Below are 25237 nucleotides of genomic sequence, written 5' to 3' on the forward strand. Positions count from 1 at the left end.
TGAAGCAAACACACACGAATACAGGCATGAACTACAGCATTTTGGTTTATGAGTTTTTAAAATGCCAAAAAGTTTTGCCCAGTTGCCACTTAGTCTGAACCTGAGAGGCCGGGGACCAATTTGCCTGGCGGAGGATAACGCGTCTGTGCTGTGGTGGTGTCTCTGTCACCTGCTTGGCAAATGCGAGTAAATTTCATTTATAACGCGCTATCAAATTGCTAAAGAGAAACTTCAGAGGTTGTCGCTCAGTCCAGACACGGGTACACGAGCTGAGATACATTTGCCTTATTTAAAGTATTCAAAGTGTTTGCGAGTGCTGCATTGCGTATACGCCACGTTGACTGTTATTTGGGTCGCAACTTTTTCTTCAGTGGCCACTGCGACGATGGCGACGACGGCGACGCAATAATATGACAAATTACTTTCACAAACTGATGAGCTGGTGCGTAAAGAAACGAGAGTGTAAGAGAGAGAGGGAGGAAGACTGGTATCATTGCCATGACGCCGGTTAAATTATCTGCCAAATAAAAATCACTCATACGCCGTGTGCTCTGGCGTTGCCTTTGTTACGAAGGGGCGAGGGATCAAAAGGGGGCGTGTTGACGAACATTTTGTAATTTATCAGCCAAGGCATGGCAGTTATTTAGAAGTTTACAACTGTCGCCGGCAGTAATCAGCTTTACTTTTGTGCTGATAATGTTCTGTTAATGTAATTTGGCTTTCTCAGCTGTAACTGAAGTTGGGGAATTTTTTTTTTCATGGAGAAATGTTCATGTTTTCTTTTGCTTGGGTTTATTTACCTTAAAGTTGCTGTGTCATTAACTAAGAGGGTCACTTCCCATTCAAATAGGAAAATAAAAGCAGTATATATATATTTTTTCAATTCTTATTTTCTTTATTTTTGTTTTTTGCATATGTATTTGTTTAAAGTTTGTCCAATTTTATTTAAACATTTCGTTTAAGCTATAATAATATTTCACATACAGCTTAAGTTTCCTTTTTTTTTTTGGTTTTTGCCTTCTAATTGAGGCTAGATTTGGCTTAATCCTAGATTTCGCAACTTGCATAGAAAACTTCATAGCAATACACAAAAATAAGAAAAATAATTAACGCAAAGCATTAGCAGAAAAATAAATAACACTCACATTCAATATACTATAGTCATATATGTATAAATTAGTTTAGCTTTTTTTATTTTTGTTTATAAAAATATAACAAGTTCTTTGGAGTTTGTAGCATTCATCATTATTCGTTATGCCCTTCATCTATCCTCTCATTTATTTTTAAGGGAAATTATACAACTATTATACAATATGCATTTACATTTTGATGCCTATGAATACATGTTACATAGTGTACACATAAAGAACTTTGGCTATTTTATTAATATATATTTCCTTGCATTTTTGCGGGTTCTCCTTTCTTTGCCTTCTGCTCTCTATTCACCTGCTTCTTTGTTTGGTTGCGGGTGGGGTTTGGGGGGGTTGGGGGGTGGTTAGACTAGTATCGAAGCAAACAACAGAATTCTTGTGGCTTTCAACATAAATAATTTACATGTTTCATTTATATTCGCATTTTATGCTCGAACAATAAGAAGCTACATTTTTGTTTGGATTCCAGTTTGTTCAATTTAAGTGTTTTCAAAATTATAATAGCAACAAGAGTAGTAGTAGTAATAATAATAACAAGAATAGTGGCCATAAATACTAAATACAATGGCGAAATGTTGCTTGGCTTTTAGTTTCGATTTGTTGTTGTTATTTCGGTTTGATTATTTTATTCACAATTTGAATAACAAAGGAGCGAGTGTAATGCCGTACATTTTATATTCAAATGATGCGAGAGTTTAAATTGTACTCGTATTCATAGTATTCAAATTCACTGTTTCAATGTTGAGCTTGGGCCGCAATTGCTGGAATCAAGTTGCTGACTTTGGAAGCAACGCACAAGCCTTCCTCTTACAGGCTACACAGTCAACTTAATTCCAGGAACTGCAACGCATTTGCCTTTTGCCTTGACGATGATATTCAATACGCACAGTTTAGCACACATACACACAAACGCAGATAAATTGCACATTTAACACTTTGCACATTAATTTAAAGTTAGCACAAACACACTTTGCTCTTTGCAATTAACCATAACTATCGATATCAATATCCGAAACAAAATATCAATATCGATGCATTTGAACTAGAATAGCGTTTACTTTACTTTTAAATTTCACTAGATTACTTTTGATTTTGTCTGCCACAGTTTTAAACTCTATAAATTTATGGTTTCTATTTTGCATTTCTTTTCGTTATTTTTTGGTTTAACTATGAAATGTTCTATGATTTATATTCATATTTGTTGAGCATTCTTATTGCATGCGATTGTCGTTCAAATAGCATCATTTTGCCGAATTTCTACTACATTTATTTCTAAACTTATTTTCATCAATTTAATTGTTGTTTTTTTCTTTTTTTTTTTTTTTTTTGGTTTTCGTGTGCCATCTATGCTTGTATTCCTATGATTTGTTTGTTTATTTTACGAATATTGCCAAAACTCTTTTTTAGCTTCTTTTATTTTTTGTTTTTCATGCAAGTCGCTCGCATTTTCTATAGTTTCTGGTTAGTTTTTATTTAATTGGCACAGTTAAATTTTTGTTTTGTTTTAAATTTAGTTTTGGTTTATTCTGTTTTTTTTTTAGGTTTGGTTGTCTCATGTTATGCTTAGCTCAATGTTTTGATTGCCCTGTGAATGAAGTCGCAAACTCTCATTTGAAGATTTGACTTTGAGTTTTGCTAGGCATAGAAATGTTCGTTTTTACAACCTGAGCTTAATATAATTTAATTGTACAATTTATACACAAAAGGAAAAAAAAACAAATTAAGTATATTTACATCGAGTACACAACTAAAATAAATAATAAATACGAATTGATGCAGTGTATTTTTTCTTTTTACACTTATGTTTTTTTTTTAGCCGTGCTCTTTTAAGGTCACAAGCATTAAATTAAAGCTCTGTAAAGTGTAAAGGAAAATAATAAATTACGAAATAATAAAATACAACAACAGACAACAAGTTTTAACGAGTACGAATATAATGTGCACTATGTACACTGATGGCCAAAATAAATAGCACGCCTCGGCGAGTGATTCCATAACGTTGACTTAAATAGTATGTACAATGGTGAATGCAAGCAGCATATTAATTTAAAACAAAAAAAAGAAAACGGAAACAGAAACATTAATGGAAAATTGTAATTGCATTTATTCGATTGACGCAACTTTCGCCACTCTCTGAATTGTCGTTGTCATCAGTTCAGCTCAGTTGTAGCTCAGCTCAGCTCAGCTCGACTCAACTCGTTCTGTTTCTTATACGTGACTGGAGGCTGTGGCAGATGCTGCGTTATTATTCTTGTTCCATTTGTTGATATACTCCATGGGTATTTCAATCTGTATCTCCTGCACATCCTCGGCTGATAGGTTACCCACATTCGGCTTGGCTGCGGCGCCACCTGCTCCTCTGGCTCCAACGCCAAGTCCCCCGCCGCCGCCGCTGGCGCCAAGTCCAGCACCTGGGGCACCATAGCCGCCGGCTGCCAATCTCTGCTGCTGCTGGGCAATCGGCGTCAGCAGCGCCTCATCCCTGTATTATAAGTTCTCAGGCAACTGAGACTGACGGCGATGCGATGGTGTGGTCGAGTTCAGATAGCTCTCCGAGTACACGCTCTTGGCCCGTTGATCGTAACGCAGACTCGAGCGACGTATATCGATGTCGAGCGGCATGTGGCGATCCTTCCACCAATTGCAGAACAGACAAAGCAGTGTGTTGCGGAACGCCTCTCGGAAATCCCGATTGAAGTAGGCGTAAATAAGTGGATTGAGTGTGGAGTTGAAGTAGCCAATCCAGAAGAGTATAGATACCACAATGTCGGGCACCTGACACGGGCCGCAAGTCATGGAGAGCGTATACCTGAGAAGGCACATAAAAAAAAGAAAGAATAAAACAAAATTAAGTACTATATGCATACATTTTTGGCAACATTTTAAAGCCCTTTTGTTGATATACCGCACGGGTCCAACGACGCGTCGTGCGGCATCGTTGCGTATGAGTAATATTTAATTATGCATGCGCGACATTAAATAAATTATACTGAAATCCCCTGCCAGCGGGGGATGGAACACTTACCATGAGAAGAATGGCAGCCAGCAGAGTATAAAGGTGCCCATGATGATGCCGAGGGTGCGTGCGGCCTTGTGCTCCCGCTTCATTTTGATTAAATGTTTGTCCTTTGTCGGGGTGTGCTCCTGCTCGACCTCATGCAGTGTCAACGTTTTCGATGAGCCCGAGCCACTCAGCGCCTCGCCTGCCAAAATGACATGATAAATGCGGAAGGCTTTAGCATCAGCATCAGCACTGACATCGACATCTACATCGACATCACTATCTCTCTCTTCAAACATGGTAATTCGAGCTATGCTCTCACTCATTCACTCTGCTTCACTCACCTGATGGCTGCATTGAGGGTCGATGCATTAACATGGCATTACCATGACGCATCATCAGCTGCTTCTCCTGACGATTGGCCTCACGGAAAATTGCCAGATAGGTGAAAATCATGATGGTACACGGTATCCAGAACGATATCGAGCTCGAGATGATGGCATAGTACTTGTTAACCACAAATGTGCATTGAGTGCTATTCGCTAGAACATAGATCTTGTGTTCATCGGTTGTGTACCAGCCCATGAAAATGGGCAGAAATGATAGGAACGCTGGCGGTATCCATATGTTTAACAGCATAATGCCAACCACACGTTTTGTCATGCAAATCGGATACTTGAGCGGCTTAACAATCGCATAGTATCTGTAAAGAAAAATGGAGAAAAAAGGAAAAACAATGCAGCAGAGGCCACAGTTATATTGCGATTTTCAAGTGCCTTGCCATTTGGCAGTAAAAGAGAAATGAGAAATGCGAAATGTTCGAGTGTGTATTTACCTATCCACAGATATGCAGCATAAATGCAAAATGCTTGCTGTTGAGAAGTACACATCCAAACTGTTCCACAGATCGCACAGAAATGGGCTAAAGTTCCAGCTGCAATCAGAAGAGTGCATAAATATTTACTTTAATATTGTACGATAAAGTTAGTAACCATCGACTGCCCTAAAAAGTATGCTAAGCTCTTTCGAATTGTTTTGTGGCAAGTTATCAGAGTCCCTGATTTATGTGTTTATCGATTTCATCTTACTTCGTTTTTAGTTTGGCTCTGCCCAGGTGACATTGCCCGTGAACTCAAGCATTTTACGCAAGCTACTTTCACACAGCATGAGCAGCAAATGAAAACCTTTAATGCACTGCGAGAAATAGAGACTGTGAGAATTCTACGCGACACGTGTCTGTCTGTTGAGTCCACAAGTCTCGTTGTTGCCACAGGCGGTGGCAATGCGAGCGGGTTGCATGAAAAACTCATTAAAACTCGCGTTGTTGTCTCTACTGGTTGCTGCCGCTTTACCATTTACCACCTACCACCTGCTTGCCTCCTGTCTCCCGTCTCCTGCCTAACCACTTCCCTGAACATCTCAACCAAAGCTCGACCAGTCGGGGCCCCGTTTTCTGCCGCAGGGCATGCAAATTTATTATCGGCCACCCAGTTTGGCATCAGTTTCAAAAACTTTTTGACTATTCAGAAACAGTGTGCGGACGCCTGCAGTAACGACCAGGATTTTGGTGGAATGGCGGTCGTTTCTTTTTTGGGCTTTTATGCTTGCGCTCTTTTTGTTATTTTGTTGTGTGCTCTGGCCTGAATTGGCGCTTAAGCTGCCCTCCCTCACTCTCTATATTAGGGAAAAGGTGCCAGGCAATGGCAATGACGACGACGATAGCCATGTCGACGCCGTGGGCCAGTGTCAATTATGCAACTAGCGACTCTCCCTTTCTCACACTCTCTTCGTCTCTCTGTGTGTGAAGGTAAAATTGCTAATGAATGCCAAGTGGGCAAAGGGGTGACGAGAGTAACGAGCGCTTTGGCTCTGAGTTCTGGCAACTGCGACCAATGCCAATTTATATGCAACTCTCGTGGCCAAGTGGCTGACTGAAGTTTTCGGCCTGGCTGCAAGTGTGCACATTATGCGCTGCTCTCAACGCAGCTGCCTCTGCTGCTGCTCTTGTTGATGACATGGCAAACACTTGTTCTAGACTTAAACCCGAATTCGAGCTTTAAGCCAGGCCTTAAAGTAGCGCCCATGCATAATTAACTGAGCCAGCTATCTGCACTTGGCATCACATGCACACACATCACATTACACACATACACACAAGCACGCACGCACACACACACAGACACAGTCAGACAGGCAGCTGTGTGAAGGATGTGACCATGTCACACTCTGACGGTTTTTGTCCCCCAGAATAGCATTGCCAAGTAGGCAAAGGCAAAGGCGTTGTGCGACTCTTTGTCAATGTGTGTGTGTGTGTCTCTGTCTGTGTGTGTGTGCCCATTCTCTATAAGCATGCACACACTTTCGAATCGGAATCCTTACAACAATGCAACAGGATTTGCCAAGCAAGAACAGCAAAAGTCAATAGTTACCGAGACAGTTTTTTGTCCAAGTTTATTGAAAATACAAACGAGCAAATAATATTCCATAAATATTGACTGCACAAACTGAGTTTGTTTTTCCTTTTAGCAGATTTTCACTTCCGTTTAATCCATGTTATAAAATTATTTATTTTAGTGTTTTTATCACCATTAGAGCTATCTCTTTTTTCCATACTATTTTTCTTTCAATAAACAAATTAAAATATCCTTTGCTGGAAGTGTAAATCAGATTCGGCGTGTAACAATTTCTTTTGCATTTTGTTTTAAGTTTTCTTTTGTAGTTTTTGTTTGCACATTTTAATACTTGAACACAAACGCACGCACATGAGCTCGCTAGGAGGGCGAGAGATGACTTTGTGCATTTGCATTTGCCACATATAAAGCCGCATACAAACACACACACATGCAGCCACGCCCACACTTGCACACACAGTCAGACAGACAAATACACACACACGCATACAAACGCATACATTTTGCCCACACGTAGAGCAGCATAAATAAACGTTGCTTTCATTTTTCAGGGATTTTTTTGGTTGTTTGCCCGGACGTTGCTTCCCCCCTCTCGGTCCACTCCCTTAGCTGGCCCCCTCTGCAGTCCTCTTATTCTGGCCGCCTTTACAGTCGACTGGCATTTTGTTTGGTCTTGCGTTCAGTTGCAGTTGTAATTTTTGCTGCAGCTGCAGCTGTGCTTACTTTTGTTATTGTGTGTGTGTGTGGTGTGTGTGTGAGTGTATGTGTCTATGTATCTGTGTTTTGTTTCGTTGTTGTACTTACCACCCAGTTACTTGCACACTAAAGTTAAATGTCATGGCCATAATAGCGACCATTATATCAGCCATGGCTAAGGAAACTACAAAGTAATTCGTTATAACTCTGCAAAGAGAATCAAAGAGAGAGAGAATGAGAGATATTACGAATCATGCCAACAATAATAACAACGACAACAAGAATGACAATGACAGTGAAAACGACAAGAGTAACAACAGTAAACAATATGGGAAAAAAAGGGCTACGTAACGAGAGACGCCCGTTTAGATGACTAATCAGGATATCGCATTCGCATTCGAGCTTGTTTGTAACTGTAAGCATGTATTTGTGTTCGTTTTGTTGAGTGCCTGCTTTGTGTGTGCGAGTGTTTGTGTTATACAATGTGTAATGCGTGCTCCCAAAGGGAATGGGGATGGAAGAAGAAGTAGCTGGGGCAACAAATGATTTCAGTTAGCATTGTGCTGTCAGCAGGGGACATTAATAGGAAGAGAAAAAGCAAAAGCAAAACGTGTATTCTCAATTTGCTGCAATTGTGAATTCTTGTAGTTCGAACTTAATTGATATTCCTCAGTATTTTCCAGATGTTTTTCTAACATTTTTCAAAGCAGTATGTTAAGCGCATCCTAATGAACATCCAAGTTCGTTACGGCTCGGACTTAAATCTTAAATAACTTTCAACGTTTCTAGTCGTTAATTGCAACAAATCGCCGCCATTTTGTAAATGGTATGCCATTACTTAGTTCGCTTTCAAGGAGTCCAACTTGCTCCCGCTCTCAGCTGGCCATTAAATTTTTTTTGCAAAATAGAGAGAGAGTGAAAGAAAATACTCATTGCAGCGCATTTAAACACTTTGAGCAGAAGGCGGAAACAGTTGCCGAGCATCCTTCAAGTGAAGGCGGCGCCGCTGCCGTCGACGCGGCGTCGTTAATGAGCAGCAGCCTCCTCCATGTAATGGCAAATGGATGTGGATGGATGCTACATATTGCATAGTATATGGCAACATATATCACACTTTCTCGCTCTCTGGCTCTCGAGGTTCATCTTCAACCCGAGAGAGAGAGAGAGAGAGAGAGAGAGAGAGAGCAACGCAAAACAAAAAAGAGGAAAAATACGAAAATAATTTCAAACGCTCAAAACGTTTTTTACGATGCGACATATAGAAAATTTTAAATTTATGCTGTCATAAAAACCATAAGCCGCCTTAATTGCCAAAGTTGTTGCCGCGCGGTTTCTGTTGCCGTTTCTCTAGTGTCGCTTTTTTTGTTGAGTGTGGTTGAGTGTATTGTGTTTTTGTTCAATTTCTGTTTGAGCTTAACTGTCATGCTATTCCGAGTATTGTTTCTATTTCACTTCTCCTACATTCCATTTTTTATCGCTTTGTTTTAGTCGCATGCCGCATGAATTTGCAAAGCGCAAAGGAACAATAGATAGATTTTGCAGCAGCAGCAGCTCGCTTCTCTGGCATTTTAATGTAAGCACAAATATTTCAAGCAACGCCAGCTGACGAAATTTATAAGTCTGTTTGGATTTGGAATCTTGGAAATCTTTTGCGCCTCGCTGGCATTAATTTGGGGCCAGCAAATTAGATTTATATCTGAAGGTAGTAGCCATCGTGCCTTGGCTACAACATCAACATCATCATCATGAACGTTAACATTATCGTTGGAGATAATGAGCATTAGTAGCGTTATTAGTTAGGCACAGGAGCTGCGAGCTGCGAGCTGCGAACTGCGAGCTGGGAGCTGCCGACACGCAAGTCACTTAAAAAATAAAATGTTGCTCATTAGAAGCAGAAAAAAGAGAAATTAAGAGACGTTCAACCTTAATTATGCCTGGGTTCTTCCTTCTTCTACTGCTGCTTGCCCCTTGCAATTCTCTTTATTTCTTTTGCTATCTAAGAAAAGTTTGTTTGCCTCATTTTTTCCCATTGCCTTTTTTTGCTCACTCGCGCTACAAGAACATTTAAAGTTTTCATTACTGTGGAGAAATTTGCATTACTTAAGCGTCTTATGAAACATTCTACAACAACTTTTGATTGCATGCCTCTAAAATGATGCGACGAAGTTAACTTTGATTATGTGAACCCGTCGGAGTTTTATGATGCGCTAAATTGATTTGCCTGCCAGTTATTAAGGCATAACTAAAAATATTAACGAACCGAGCCAAGCTGACGGTCCCATCATTTATCACTACAAACTTTTCTTCTATTTTTTTTTTATGGTAATGCCCCGTGTCTGTCGTTTGCTTTCGCTCTCGTTCTCTCAGTTTCTTGCTATCCCTGTCTATCGTCATATCGCTATATAAATGCCAAGCGAAGGACGCCAGCTCCGTGCCGGCAGTTGACAGCGCATCTAACGAGGTCGTCTCTCTGAGATGTTGACAAGTGTCTCTTCCGATTCGCATGTGTGTGGGTGTATATGGATGAGTGGCTATATTTATATTTTAGTTACAAATGAATAAAACGAAGGTTTATTGGTTTGCTATTGGGGGCCAGCGATGATGATGATGATGATGATCTGGTCGTCAATTGCATCACTCAGCATAGCCAAAAAAAGAAGACAAACAATTCGAATGCAACGATGATGCAGTTTGATGGACAGCTCTCTAATCAAATCAGCAATAAAAACGGTGTTAATTGCTGCTTGATTTCGTGGAATGACAAAACAAATATAGCACTCAAATGCAGTAAAATAATCGTGGTTGGAATCTTATGCCAGAAGAGAGCAAGGGCAATTAACAATCTCTTAGCATGCAAATTGGATTCCTTTCGCATTTTCGCATTTAAAATACAGGCATAAAAGTTAATTTGTCATCAAATTAATGAATTCCGCCAAAGAAAATGTCATCCGCCAGCGAAATTGAAACAATAATGCAAATATCGCACGAAGGACGAAAAGTAGACGCTCAATTATGAGCTAAATAAATAAGCACAAAGCAGCAGCGGCAGAAGCAGACATAAAATACAAAGGACTCAAAGTAAAGCGAGCGCGAAAACAGGATGCGAACTGGGACACGAAATACGTGAACACGAATCCCGGATACACCGAGGCGAACGTGCATGAATTTTATGCAAAGTTGACAAAAATTGAGTATAGGAAAGCGAAATAATTAGAAAGTGTTAAGGCAGCGCGACAGGTGTGAGAGTGAGTGAGTGAGTGAGTGGGGGCCGGAAGTGGGTGGAGTTCTGTGCGCGCGCAAATTGGCAATCAAGACAGCCCCAAGGACTTTAAGAATTTTATGCAATTACAACAAAATAACAAAAAAAAAAGAATACAAAAAGAACAGAAAGGGAATCGCAGAGCGACAGCAACGCTAATTGCTTTTCACAGATAATTAGAATGTAAGCGTTTGGTATGGGAGGGGGATGGAAGGGCGTTGTCCCTGGCAATTAATGGAGTTGGAATGCTAGTTAGAGTTAAACACACACATTACGTATACGCACCTTAATTTTCTAACACGCATCACAGAAATAATAACAAGCAGATTGCCACAGATGGCCGCAATGATGATGAACAGCATCACGAATGCCTTGAGCACCCAAAAGACGCCATCGAACCAATCCTCGAAGTCAACTGCCGACTTACAGTCAGCATCCTGCTGTGCTAGACTGCTGTTTGCTGCGACGCTGACCGCTGTGCTGCTTAGCGGTGATGATGTGTTTAGTTCGTATGTGGCGGGCGCTGGCATGGGCAATGTCGTTGGCGTGGGCGTGGCAGTGCCTTGCAGGGGCAGTGCGACGGGGTCGGCAACACCGAACGATGTTGCGGACAGCGCATTCGTTGTATGCAGCAAAGCAGCTGCCGTAAGTGCAGCCGCCGTGCCGATCAGCCTCAGATTGAGACTGGGATTGCTTGCTGTAGTCGTTGTACGCTTTCCACTTCCACTTCCACTTCCACTGCCATGTGTCTCCTCTGTTTGTGTGTCTGCTTCGGCTGGTCGACAGCGACGGCAGCCAAGTCTTTTGCGTATCCTTGTGGCGCTTGTTCTGTGCCGCATTGTTGTCGTTGCCGCTGCGGTTGGCAACGCGGGCAACTGGCTGAGCTCCAAGCACTGCATGGCTGCCACTTGGCTAGACTTTCACTCGTGGCACGGACTTGAACACTAACTTTTCTTGCTCTCACTTTTATCTTTTACTATTTTGCGCTTTTTTCTATATATATATATTTTTTTTTTGGTTTATTTGTTTTCTGGCTGTTTGCTTAACTTGCGCAACTCTCACGGCCACGGCCACGTTTAAGGGTTTCTCGGTCTTGGTTTCGCTTGATCTTGCGTTAATTTTCTCGACAGTTACCGACGACAACGGCGATGAAGACGATGGAGACGTGAAGGAGGAGCGCCATTAGGGATTCGCGACACGCGTGGCGCTTGCGACGTTGAAACCAAAACTGAAACGGCCACCGCAACGGGAAATTGATTCGCCAATGTTGCCGCGCGCCGTGCGATGCCAGAGACGAAGAAAGCAAAACGGAGGCGGAGGCAGAGGCAGAGACAGAGACGTCAACGTCAACGTCGCGCTGTCCTTGCCAGTCCCCAAAAACTGACGCCCACTCGCTTAGCTGCTGCTTCGACTGCTGATTCTGCTTCTGCTGCTGCTGTTGTTAATGATAATGTTATTATGGAGGCGACGTCGCTGCCGCTGCTGGACTTGTTGTCGTTTTCCTATGCGGCTTCTGTTTTTTCTTCTTCTAAATTTCGCGTTGTTATTGTTGTAGTTCCAGTTGTTGTTATTATTGTTGTTGTTGTTGTTGCTGTTTGCCCGCTGATTGGGTTTTTTCTTGCTCCAAGCGGCTGCGTTTTAATTTTGTTCATTTTTTGTATTTGTATTTTTTTTTGGGGGCTACAGCGAAGACCGCGTCGCTTAGCTGCTGCTGCTGCTGCTGTTCTTGTTGCTACTGCTGCCACAACGTTTCAGTATGCTTTTAGTTTTATTTTTACCATTTCATGTCTTTAATTTATTTTTAGTATTAGTTCGTGCAAGTGGTTTTCACATTTATATTCCACTAACTGAAAATATTTTCGATGTTTTTGCTGCTGTTGTTTGAGCCATAAAAACTAAATTATTGCAATACAAAAAAATAAAACAAAAACCGATGTAGGGCAAAAGGGGCGGGCAAAAGCATGGAAAATCGTACGTTCGATTTTCATATGTTTTTCCCATTATATCATAAGTATCATTGCTTGCGGCTGCTTCTCATTTCGTATTGATTTTAGTCAATATTTGTTTATTTGCTGACGTCGAAATTTAGCTGTTCCTTCTGCTTTAAGTAGTTTTTTTCGTATTTTGGTTTTTTGGTTTTGTGGGTTATTGGTGAAGCAGCGAGCAACTAGATTTATAGGGTGTCTACGTAACCCGCACTGAATAAGCACAATTTTACAATCTATTTAGAATATAATCAATCTTCGAACTAATTTGTCGACTCTCTCCACGTGTTTACCTCAATACAGGGTGATTTATTTGAGGTGTAATTTTGAAGCTAGAGTCACGATAATAATTACAGTATTTATGATTTCCGAAAATTTAGTTGCTATTGGATAAAAATTGTAAATGTTATTCATGAAATAATTGTAAAAAAGCAAAAAACGGTTGTTACTCTCGATTCTTAGTTATTTTGGCTGGCAATCTGGTCTATCTATCGACATACCAAATGCTATCTTCGGTATAATTTAGTAATTTTGGTAAATTAACTCGGTGTATTTATTTGGTTATTTACCAATAGCGAAATACCAAGAGCGAAATACCAAATATCACATTTGGTATATTTTAGATTGTTTGCTATATCCATTTGGTATGTAGTATTTTGCTTTTATTAAATATGCGTATCATACTGTCGAGCACACTCGAGTGTAACTTTCTAACTTTCTATTCGGGTTCAAGGGTCGCACCCTGTTTTAGTTGCTAATGATTTATGTGACGACAGCTGTGCGAAAGAATGTCACTCGCTCTCTCTCGATATTGCTCGCTTCAAAAATCTTCTAGCTTATGTACATATAGTAGTTTGTATGTGCTCCCAATTTCTCCTGTTTTTCTTTCCCTCTCCCCTTCTCTCTTGTTTGCCCTTCGCTTTAACCGCTCGCGCAACTAAGTTGCGGAAAAAACGTCCTAATGCCATTATTATTATTTTGTATGTCTGTAAGTGTGTATTTTTTTCCTCTGCTGCGCTGCTGTCACTGTGTCTTTATGCTATATATTCTATATTCTGCTCTTCTATGTATATGAACATTAATATTTATATTTCTTTTTTTGTGAATTAATTTCCTGATGATGTTTTATTTTCATGTTCGCACACGCTTTCAGCGTTCGTTCGTTGTGACCGCCTTTTTGATGTTGTTGTTTTTTAGTCACAGTTCACATTGTCGTTGTTGTCATTATTGTTGTTGTTGTTATTGTATACAACAAATTGGCCACTCGCATTTTGGCGGCCACGAGCTTTAAATTAGACGACACCCAGTTGCGTAGGGGTATTTCATTTTTGGATTTACTCAGATGACACATTTTAAGATCTTTTTCTGTTTCTGACTTTTGCGTTTCGGTTTTTGCGTGCTTCGATTTCATCCGTGTTAATTATGCCGAGTGTCAGCAAGGAAAGTTTTTTTTTTCGTTTTTTTATTTTTTATTTTTTTGCAGGCTGTAAATGAGGCAAACCATACGGACACGTGGTTGTAATTTGTGCTTCAATTTTAGGTTGCCATTTGCCACGCCCTGGCGCTAGTCCAAATTGAGCAACTGCAAGGAAATGGAAATAGAAAAGCGAATAAATATAAAAATATAAAAAATTGACTATACCTAGCAAGAGTATACATAAAAATAATAAAATTGAATGCGCATAAATTGTCGAAAAACAGACCATGAGAAAATTAAATAAATGCGATAATATATTTGTTTAAAAATATATGTATAAATATCTTTCATGCTCAATACATGTTTGTCGCCGCTCATCAAAGCGCGCTGCCGCAGCGCAGTCGACAGTGGCAGAGGCAGAGGTGTTGCCGTCACTCAAAGCGTCGCTGCGCTGCTGCTAATATATTTTTATTAATTTTCAAATTTATAATTTTGTACCCAGCGACCGACGCCTATATTTTTTTGTTTTTGTTTTTGCTTTCTTCTTTTACTCATAGAAGTGGGTGTATGATTAATTTTTGTGGCAAAACTAATTTCCATTAATTTAAACGCAAAATAGATTAAAAAAAAGATCCATTTTCTCAACATGTATATTACTTAACGCCTTCGAGACAGACGCCTCTCATATGCAATTGATGTAATGCAGTTTATTAACGGAAATCCATGGGAATGAAGGCCAAAAAACAATTCTGACAACTGGCGACAGACAGAAGCGGAAGCATCGAACATGGAACATGCCCAAAATGTGCGCTTCATTTAGCTGCCAATTGCTTTGGCATTTGAATGCTCAATTTGTGCAGTTGCGTGTGTGTTCTTTTGTTTGCATCGCTCAGTCAACGCCTTAAAAATACACATGAGAGAACAGAAAACATCTCCCAATGTTAATGTCATGAAAATTATTATTATTATTTTTTGTTTGGTTCTTTCTTGATTTTAATTTCACACACAGTTGTACTCGTACAAAGTAGTCTTCTTTTTCGTTTTCAGCTGTTTTGGCTGTTGACGTTGTGCAAACGCCTTTGCACTTGGCATTGTGCGTCCTCGCAATTTAGTTTGTTGCTCTGCCTGACATTTGCTTTCGTTGTTGTTGTTGTTTTAGCTGGTCGTGTTTTGCTCGAAACTGTTGCCAAATTATGGCGCGCACATGCCAAACATGCTAACAGAAAAAAACACAACAACAATGGCCACAAAACTTATGTAGTCGGGCTTGAAGCTGTGGGCCAACAACAGCTGCGCTTGGCTGAGACACGAGAGCACACAATGCTGCAGCAAGAGCAGCAGACGCTGCTAATTAAGCTTAACATAATTTCCAACGCTCTTAACCACATGGGGTCCCTGCACAGCCACGCCCCCATCCCCATCGCTGGCATCCTTAGGCAATCAGCTTTGTGCATGCTCTATCTTGTTTAAACTTTTAATTAATTAACTTGCATTTATTTTTATTTAATAAACAAAACTTTTAAATTTACCCACATCTCACAGTGGAACTCGATGCCTCATTTTGCTGCAAGTCGCAAGCACAAACACACACACACGCACACACATACACTCACTTACACAAATAATCAGCATCTCTCTCTAGTCCCCAGGACGAGTGCCTTTTATGCTACACCTGAGCTGCGCTGAGCTGAGCTCTCTGTTGTTCAGCCAAATTGGCTTTGTATTTCAATGTAAAATGTTCACTTGAAATTAGCTTTGTTTACTTCGTTTTTCTCTGGAAATTCCATCACAAAAAGTTAAATGAATTAGCTAAATATTTTCATTTGATTCCCAATTAGATGAGAAAGCAAATTGTTGTTTTTTAAAGCACAAATTTCAATTGAGTCTGCTTGCTGCATTCATTTATTTTATGCTGAAATGGATATTGGACTTAATCAGAGTCGAGCACGTTGCGCATATCTCTGTTCGATAAACAATTGCTTGCGTCATTGGCCACTTAGCCGGGCCCCAAAAAAGCAGCTGCCAATTCATGCCAAACATACATTTATTTGCAGATTCCATATTGATTCATGTGGCAGAAAAGCAGAAGAAAATAAAATAAAATCATATTTAATTATAAAGTTTTGCAAATTCATTTGTGTTGACAAGGTGCTTGACTGGCATAATAACCAGTCAAAAGCTATGAGAAAAGCAAAAGATGAAATAATGAATATGTAAAAAACAGTGCTTTGTAGAGAACTAAACTGCAAGATACCCAGTATGGATTCTTTCTGTTTTTATTAAACGCATTCAATGCTAACAATTTGATCGAATATTAGAAATTATTTTACTAAAATAAATATTTGTGCCAAGTAACCATTTCACCTCATTTTTTTACAGGGTATCACAAAGAAAAATTAAAAACGCAAAGCTGAACAAATACTGATGTGTCAGAGAAAATTGGACGCTGGGTTTTTCTTTTTTTAATACCTACATATATTGTGTGGTGCGATTAATGTCAATTTATTTTCATATGTGCCAAATGATGGGTTGAGTATGGAACATCATCATGGCCATTGTGAATGCAGTGTTGGGCTGGGAATACAAAATCATCGTCATCATCATCATCATCGTCAGCAGCATTGTGAATGCAGTGACACACTTGAACTTTAAATGGATTCCCAGTCCAATTTGCGCACGCAGCGTGAAAATAAATCACACTGACTAAAGGCGCTTACAAAATGTTCCATGTCTCTTATTGTACATTGCCTATACACACACACATAATATATGTATGTATGTACTTATACTATATGTATAGATAGAGATGTATTTAATTTTCGTTTTCCCGACTGAGAGCCCAGCACACACACACACACAGACACTCACACAAAAGGCAGTAAGCTTTTCAATTTCCACTACATAGATAAACATGCCATGCTGCCAACTGTAAACGATTAGGGCATGGGACAGCTGCTCTATGGGCAGAGGGCAGAAAAGGGAAGGATGAGGCCATGGAACAGAAAGTGGAGCGAACGCCTAAGGCGTTGAGATTTTATTGGCCGTAAAGTAGGCAGACATGAAATCGGAGTCGCACAGCAATAGGAAGAGCAATTGAGGGACGCAACACATCGAGTAAAGACAGAAAGAGAGAGTGAAAGAGAGAGAGATATAGAGAGGAGGGATTCGGAAGGGGACGTCTATTTAAAAGCTATTGTTGCGATGTATACAAAATCCACACAATGAAAACCAAAACTTGGCTAAATAGATGATAAAAAATACGCGGCGGGCGATTGATGCCATTGTGTATCTGTGTATGTGTGTGTGTGTGTACGTATGTATGTATGGGGTGCAGTGTGAAGGATAAGCCACACAAAACAAATGTCAAAGTCAACACCCAAACCAATATAAACACACTCACATACAAAAAAAGCGAGTGAAAGAGACAGAGCGAGAGATAGATTGGCACACACTTAAGCTGCAGAGTGAGAAGCGTCACAAAATAAGCATAGAAAATAAAGGGAGGGAGAGTGGACTCTATGAGTGTGTGCGTGAGTCTGTGTGTAGTGAAGGGTGTATAGATCGATTGCTTTGATATTTCACAGCCAGGCCACTTAAACTTTAGCAAAAGACGGGTATGATAACTATTAAATGCTTACAAATCTAAATTTAAACTCAAGTGAGTTTTATATTGATAAAAATAATTTTTTTTATATTATGCATTACAACATTATAATGTAATGAATCAAATGACTAAGCAAAATTGTTTCGACGATGACTTTTGCAATTGTATATACAATTTATTTATTTTATTACCCAAAACATGATTGTGGAATTCTTTCAAATAACATTATTAGCGCTCAATCGACAAAAAATTGACTTGCATAGAAAAAGTTGTGATATTGGGCGTATACTTGATGTCAGTATACTATAACATGATTGTGGAATTCTTTGAAATTACATTATTAACGCTCAAACAGGAAAATAAACATTAAAAAAGTTGTGTAACAGGGCGTATACTCAATGTTATTATACTGAAATTAAGTATACGCCCTGTTACACAAACTTTTGCTTTGCAAGTCAATTTTTTTGTGTTATAGTGTTGCTTTAACAATTAAAAAGTTTTAATTTATAGCTAAAAATTCAGTAATGAAATTAATAGCACAAAAAAAGTACCAACTAGTCGAGCTTTTATTGATCTTTTGTGTGGCGGGAATAAAATATTAATATCTTAAGAATCTTGAAATGCCTCGCAGGTTTTTGGTTGAGATTTATGAAGTCTGATTTAGGTATTATATGAATAAACTGTCGAGTGTCTCACAAGAGTGTAGAAGCTCAGCCTATGCCTGGGGATATTTCTTGGCTTCCCCTAATGTGGCTGCTGCCAACGCCATCGCTATTGTCATTGTCATTGTCATTGGCGTTGGCGTTGGCGTTGTCTAGCCTTGGCGGCGTTGCTGTGCGACTGCTTGAGATTGTAATGAACGTCAAGTAGCAGCGCAACGATTAATGAAAATTGCTTAATAAGCATTATTATCTTACTGGCATTAAATTATTTAGAGGAACCCGAAGAGCACAAGCTTAGCGACAATATTGTATTTGTGTTTTCCCCCCTTGCTTTGTTGGTCCTGCTGTTGTTGCCATCGCTTTCGCTGTTACTGGCAAGTCCAACAATGTCGCCATTTGTTGGCTTTGTTCGCTCTTCAGCTCTTCAGTGAAAGAAGTCAGACAAAAGAGTTGCCCGTCCCATGCGTTGTGCACACACACTGAAGCTGAAGCTGAAGCTGCTAATTGATTAGAGCTTTAGCGGGGTAGAAGACCTCAGGGAGAATGTTTCACTCTTTGGCTTGGGGAGCTCTGTGTCTGGCAATCACTGAAGTAAAATGAAAACGCAAACAGAGGAGACAGCTACGATGGAAAATCCTAGTCAGTTCTAGTCTTATTTGGCCTTCGCTCTCATGAGTTGTCTGTCTGTCTGGTTGGCTGGCTGGCAGGCAGGCCGAAATCTGTTTCCAGGAAGGAGCTCTGCCACTTGGCCCGCATCCGTTTGTCATTTCAACATTTGCTGTTTCTGACAGCAAACTGCCAGAAGTTTAGCGAGCGCACGATGCTGATTGACGAACACACGGTTGACTTAGCCAGAGGGTTGGGAAATAGCATTAAAGGAGTAGGAGTCCTGCTCCTTCAGATGAATCAATGTGTTTGCTTCAGCACTTGGCTCTTTCTCGCTTATCATTTCTTTACCATGGGTCAAAGCTTAATGAGCGCTTGTCTCCCATTGACAGCTCAGCTAAGTGGCTTTGTGTTGCGACTGCCGTTGCCTTTGCCTTCGTCCTCGCCTTTAATGCATTTGTTTCGTTTCAAAGAAACCATGAAATTGATTTTCTGCGCCTGTCTATGCGATTTCCTGCCAATAGTCATTCAAGTGAATCTTAATCTCGCTATTTCACCAATTGAATTATAAGTATGTAATGTCACCCTGAGTCAGCACTTTCAATGACAAATTCTGACTGCTATTAAATGTATTTTGCGACACAAAAACAATAGATTCTATCTGACAGGCAACTTCAAATAGAGTCTTAAAACTGTTCAACTATTTGTTAAGAATATCAACTGATAGCTGGCATTTATAGTTGTGATGAGTATCAGTTACTCAACTCTGTCTGAAGATGGCCCAAAGGCTCTTTGTTCTCGTCAGCTGAAGGCATTGAAGATTACAAGGCGTTCAAGTAAATGGCAATTGTCCGACAAAGTGCTGGCCAATCGTTGCCAGTCATAAACTCACTTCAACAGTCATTAATCTAGGGCCTCAAAGGCAAAAGAGGAGAAGCTGAAGAACCATTAGCAGCGGCAGGTGTTCCCAGTAAGGATGCCCAAGAGAATGAAGGTACAGACCCGGTGGGGCTTCTGTTTGCTGGTAGATATCAGCAAAATTGATGATGATGCTGTCTTTTGCGAACGCAAAAAACATTTATGCACAAACAAATTAATAAACCCCGGAAATGCATTTTATATTTTACGTATGCAGCTGCAGTTCCAGTTGCACCTGCTGTTGCTCTGCTTAATGGCACCTGGAGTGCAGTGAGAGATGGAAAGAGAGAGAGAGTGTGAGAAAGGGAGTTTCCTGGTTGGTTTGGCGCCACTCACGTAGCTGCATTCATGAATGTGCTGGCATTTCTTGAAGGGATTTGCTGCTACGGCTCATGCATATTCATGTCGCCATTCTTCCTGCTCTTCTCTCGGTCTGTTCGTTTGTGTGTGTGTGTGTGTGTGTGTGTCTGTGTGTGCTGAACATCCGTTTCCGGCAAGCACTGACTAGCAGCAACGCCTAGTAAAACTCACCTGGCACTCACAAAATGTCTGAGCTTTATAAATTTCGCATGGCCTGTGTTTGAATTGTGTGCACTATACTATACTACTACGAAAATTGAAACAATTTCAATTCGATTTTTGGTCGTCAGTGTTGGAATTTTTGATAGCACAAAGCAAGGCACAAGCCGTGCAAATGGCAAAGTTCGGGCACTTGAGAAAGGTATTCGCAAAGAGTCGAAAAGTGAAAATGCATGTGACAAGTGCAACTTGACAGCCGGTAGGCAGCCATAGTGCCTTTCTACTTTCCCCTTTCCCCTCCCGCACTCTTCACATTCTTTGCTCTGTAAATTTGTGCACAGGCAACAGCAGGTTGAATGTCGAGGAGAATCGAGAGAGAGAAAGAGCGGAACGATGGGAACGTTGGATCTCAACTGTCGACTGTTGGCTGTCGACTGTCGTTGGGCCGACTTTTGGGGCTTGTAAGTGAAATTAAAACGCAAATATGAAACATCGTTGAGCTGCTTGAAATTCTTGTGCCTTGACATCAGGATGCGAATGTCGATGTGATGCCATCAAATTATGAGCAATACCCAAAAGAAGGTTACCGAATAATGCTCCACAAAAAGTTCATCAACGTTTGGAATTTTTGCAGCAGAAGCCTCAGGCCTGTAGGCGTCTCTCTGCGGCACCGTTGAATGTTGGGGCCAGCCCAAAAGTATGCAAGGCATTTGAGGCGATGCCAATGCGGCTTTAAGTACGAGTAGCGCCAAAGGCAACAACACAACAACAACAATCATAATAATAATAACAAGGACAGTTATCGTTATAAACAGAGAGAGCAAGAGAGAGAGAGAGAGCAAGAGAGAGAGAGAGAGAGAGAGCCTACAACTAAACTCAAGTTGAGAAAATCTCGAGACACTCATAATCGGCTTGCGTAGCGCAATAAAATAAAAACAGATATAAAATAAATTCGTCATCTCAGATATGTATGTAAGATCTTACTATGTATATTAGAAGCAATGAATTTCGCCAGTTTTTTTTTTCTTTTTTCTTTTAGACTTTATAATTTATGGCGCGTATTTCGCTAAAGCTGTGAAGCAGCAGCAGAAGCGAAAAGCAAAGGCAGAGCGGCTACAAACAGCGACACAACGCACAACGAAGGCCACACACAAATTTCCACGCCGGCTTTTCACATTCCACGCGTGGCTGCCGCCTCGCTCAGTGTTTGATTATTAAAATTTGTGTGCGCTGGCATTTTCATTGCGCTCATTGGGTCGTATTTTAGCACACTCTCTCCCTTGCCTTGTATATATAAATATTTGTATATATGCTTGTACATACATGCATATGTATGTGGGTGTTGTGCGTATGTATGTTTTTTATTTCGTTGTCCAATTTTTTCGCATAAAAAGTGGCATGCAAATAGCTAAGCTCTCGCAGCATCCACAACCCGCAGCCCTCTGGACAAACACAAATGAATTGGGAAAGCTGATGCAGCTTTTGAAACGAGTTTCGGGTTTTATATTCAACCAAAGGGACATAAATACAATGGCTCGTGCCTGGTGCTCGCTTTCTCCCTATTTTATGAGCTGGCAGCAGGTATCCATTTTATTCACGAGTATTTGATGTACACTCGAATTACATATTCACCAATCGCATTCACATGCACACACAGCTGTCAGGCATCGATGTGCTGGCAATCGATCACAGATAACAAATATTTGACACTTTTTTAATTACTTGCCAAATTAGAAATTCATTTTTAATGCACTCGTATTTTGCGCAATTTTGATAAAGTCAACGAAGTGCACTAAAATATACCAAAAATACTAGAAAAAATACCACAGACTGCGCTGAGGTATTTTACACCCAAATGGGTACGGACTGCGGACACAGGCAACGAACGCAAAGGGGCGGGGGAAGTTTCCCGCGACAATCAAGCAAATGATTGTCGAAAACAAGAACAAAAAAGAGCACGGAAAAATACCACAAACACACAATATGCTGGAAAAAACACAAATGCGGTTAAAGATGCGCTGGATGGAACAAATAATAAATAAATTGTCACGAAAAAACAAAAGATTATTTATATATTTGTATATGGATATGTGTTGGAAGGAGAAGTGTATTTATACGTAGGTGTGTATATGTGTGTGGGTATGTCTATGTGTGTGGGACACTGGCTGGAGGTAGCCTATACACCGACACTTGAGCTGGGAGTTGCTCTCAAATACACACACTAAATATATCACTTGGAAAAAAAATCAAGGAAAGGGTAGGGTATGTCGAGTGCGACTACCGCTGCCCTGCCAATCTATTACTTCACTCGCAGAAGTACTTGCAGTATGTACGTATGTATGTATGTATGTCTGCACTGCGCTGTCAAACGTTTGAGCAGACGAAGTGCACGTATGTTTGTATTCGGAGAGAGAGCAAGTGCTGCTGCAAGCCGGTGCGCTTGCGAACAAGAGCAAAGGTATGTGCGTGTGTGAAGAGAGAGCAGCAGCGCGGCTGCAAGCCGGAGCGCTTGCGGATAAGAGAGAGTGCACAAAGTATGTGTGTATGTCGGCGATTATCGCGACATACAAAACATAAAACGGACAAGAAATAAAAGCAATACGAAATGCTTGTACACACAGCTTGGATCTTAGTTATTATGTATGTTTATATATGTATGGAATATACAATATATAATATTTGCACTTTAGTAGCTCTCTTAATAATTTACACTTTTCACTAATATGCATGCACTTGCACTTACAAAAAATAAACACACATGCATACATACGTACGCGATTGGCGGAACAAAAAATATAATAATATTTTATTATAAATGAATGTATATAGGATAAACGCAGAAAAGGTCGTCCGAAGCAAAAAGGAAAGCAACTTGGCAAAAGATGTTGGAATCTTTTGCACAATATGTCGGAAATTGAGGGGCGGACGACCGTGGGAGAAGTGATAGGACAAATGGAAAAAACTTGTGATACTTATCAGCGTAGTATGCTGGAATGCCGATGATAATGGTATCCGGCTCGAAGGACCAAATGTTCGTGGCGGCGCTGAAAAGTGTCCAGAATGTTTTGCTTCCCGAAAATAAAAACACTCGCGGTTTTTTCACTATATATAATTAGTTTATTTAGACTTGGCGGGTTATTATTCGCACAGAAATTGGGGGGTAATTGTACCGATTTACAAGAGACGTGATTTGTAACTAACTTTTGAGAAATGCCGACGGCATTTCGTTGATCTATGCTGAGCGCGGCTCAGCGGTGGTGAGTTGTGGGAGAGAGAAGCTGAGAGCACTGGAGCTTGAGTGCATTCTTACGCACTAATCGCATTGCTAGTGAGCGAAAAATCTTTGAGTGCTTTTCGGTCGGCGGAGCGGAGGTGTGCCCTCACTTAGCAATGCGCTCGCATCAACAATATTATATTCATGATTTTAAATGTAAATATTCATTCAAAAGCAGAAGTTATCCTAAATAATGTTTGCATGTAATTCATGACCACAAAGTGAAAATTTGCATAGAGAAACCCCATTGTAATCGGTTGGTTGTCAGTAAATTTGTCCATCAATACTAATAATGCTTGAGCATGCGAGGCAAAGAGCAGATTTGAGGTGGTGAATGTGGTGGATGGTAAAGTGGTACAACATTCCATGTAGTTGTGCTTAGTTGGGAAAATCCATTGTTAATGGACCGAGCCTGTCCTCAGTGCACTTGAGTGATTGTAATCACAGAAAACTTTGAATTTTAAGCAGCTTAAAACTGTCGAAACTGTGAAATCCCCACCGAGTCCGCTTCCTCTATATACATTTGATCGCTACTTGTGTATTGGTTAAAGTTGCTTACGAATTTCATGAGATTTTCGGTAGTTATAGTTTCGTCAAAAGCGGATTGGATAGAAAAACACTTTGGGCTACAGCTGTTGCAGCAGCAGTTAAGTGAAAATTGGGAAAAGCTTTTCTGCTAGGCTTTAGTTGAGTTCATAAAATACCATCACATTACGGTTGTTTTGCCAACGCACAACGCTACACGCACCACACACAACCTCAAGAGTGGTTGTGTATATTTTAACTAAAGCCGATTAAAATAGAGCATGCATCCAGAATCACAGGCAGCCGCCTTCCATATGCATGCATAATTTCGATGTGGACTAATGAGACTTGACTGAAATTCAATTTAAAAGTTGAGCTGTGTAGGACGTTGCATGGCTAGTTGCAGCATGTACTTAGTTCTATGAATGACCATTAAATTAAAGGCTTAAACAATTATTTAACAGACATGCCGCAAAATTAGTTTAAGAAGTTTTTGGGTCAAACACGTTCAACACAAGCATGCACGTTGCAAATGCAACAGAGGAAGAAAGAGTGGGGGCAAATGAATGAAGGACATGAATGACGATGACACAAAGGGACATTCCAATTACAGTAAAACAACAGACTGGCATTAACAGTCCAACACATAGACAGCCAGACACATACACACACACACACATCGAGAGACAACAAAGTCGTAAACGATGTTGGCAGACAAATCATTTTAAAAGTATTTCAACAAAATGCAATGCGAAGTGAAGCGAGAAAATGCTTCGCCAGAATCAAGGCAAAGCAACAAGGATACCAGTTGCACACAGTCTCTGTGTATATATGTGTGTGAGTGTTTGAAACGAGCAAAGTCACATAAATAGTGAAAATAGGAATTCGGTAAACGACAGAGGACTCAATGCGAAATAATGAGTGTCCTATTAAAAAAGGGGGTAACAATGCTGGAATGCTGCTAAACGGAAGATAAAAGCAACTCGACAGAGTTGGCACAAAATACAGTTATACATTTTTATACTCGAAGTGCATAAGATATTATTTTCAATTGGTTTTTCAGTTTCAACCAAATGGTTTTGCAATGCTGTTTGGTATTAATTATCTGCAGTTTCCATTCAATTGCATCGCATTGTATGCGTATATAGCTTGATGGGGATGACTTTATCTATCCGTAACTATTTCCACTCTCACACAGCAAACAACGAG

The 25237-nt window shown here is 40.3% G+C and overlaps 2 protein-coding genes and 1 long non-coding RNA gene across 3 annotated transcripts in view; 1 reads left to right on the forward strand and 2 right to left on the reverse strand.

Moving 5' to 3' along the window:
- The window catches only part of LOC133837025 (uncharacterized), a 107464-nt gene that overhangs the window by 39674 nt on the left and 42553 nt on the right, over positions 1-25237 (forward strand). The window lies entirely within an intron of this gene.
- LOC133837010 (octopamine receptor beta-3R) overlaps positions 1-25237 on the reverse strand; it is a 149039-nt gene that overhangs the window by 39398 nt on the left and 84404 nt on the right. The window lies entirely within an intron of this gene.
- LOC133836259 (octopamine receptor beta-2R) overlaps positions 2443-25237 on the reverse strand; it is a 49116-nt gene continuing 26321 nt past the window's right edge. The window contains exons 2-7 of the mRNA XM_062266641.1: positions 10804-12413; positions 7368-7466; positions 4988-5086; positions 4497-4855; positions 4177-4354; positions 2443-3960 (exon numbers count right to left, since the gene is read on the reverse strand). Coding sequence (XP_062122625.1) covers positions 3639-3960; positions 4177-4354; positions 4497-4855; positions 4988-5086; positions 7368-7466; positions 10804-11417 — 1671 coding nt within the window. The 5' untranslated portion in view covers positions 11418-12413 and the 3' untranslated portion in view covers positions 2443-3638. The remainder of the gene's footprint in view (positions 3961-4176; positions 4355-4496; positions 4856-4987; positions 5087-7367; positions 7467-10803; positions 12414-25237) is intronic.

This window comes from Drosophila sulfurigaster, chromosome 2R (genome assembly GCF_023558435.1).
Source record: "Drosophila sulfurigaster albostrigata strain 15112-1811.04 chromosome 2R, ASM2355843v2, whole genome shotgun sequence".
Taxonomy (NCBI): Eukaryota; Metazoa; Arthropoda; class Insecta; order Diptera; family Drosophilidae; genus Drosophila; species Drosophila sulfurigaster.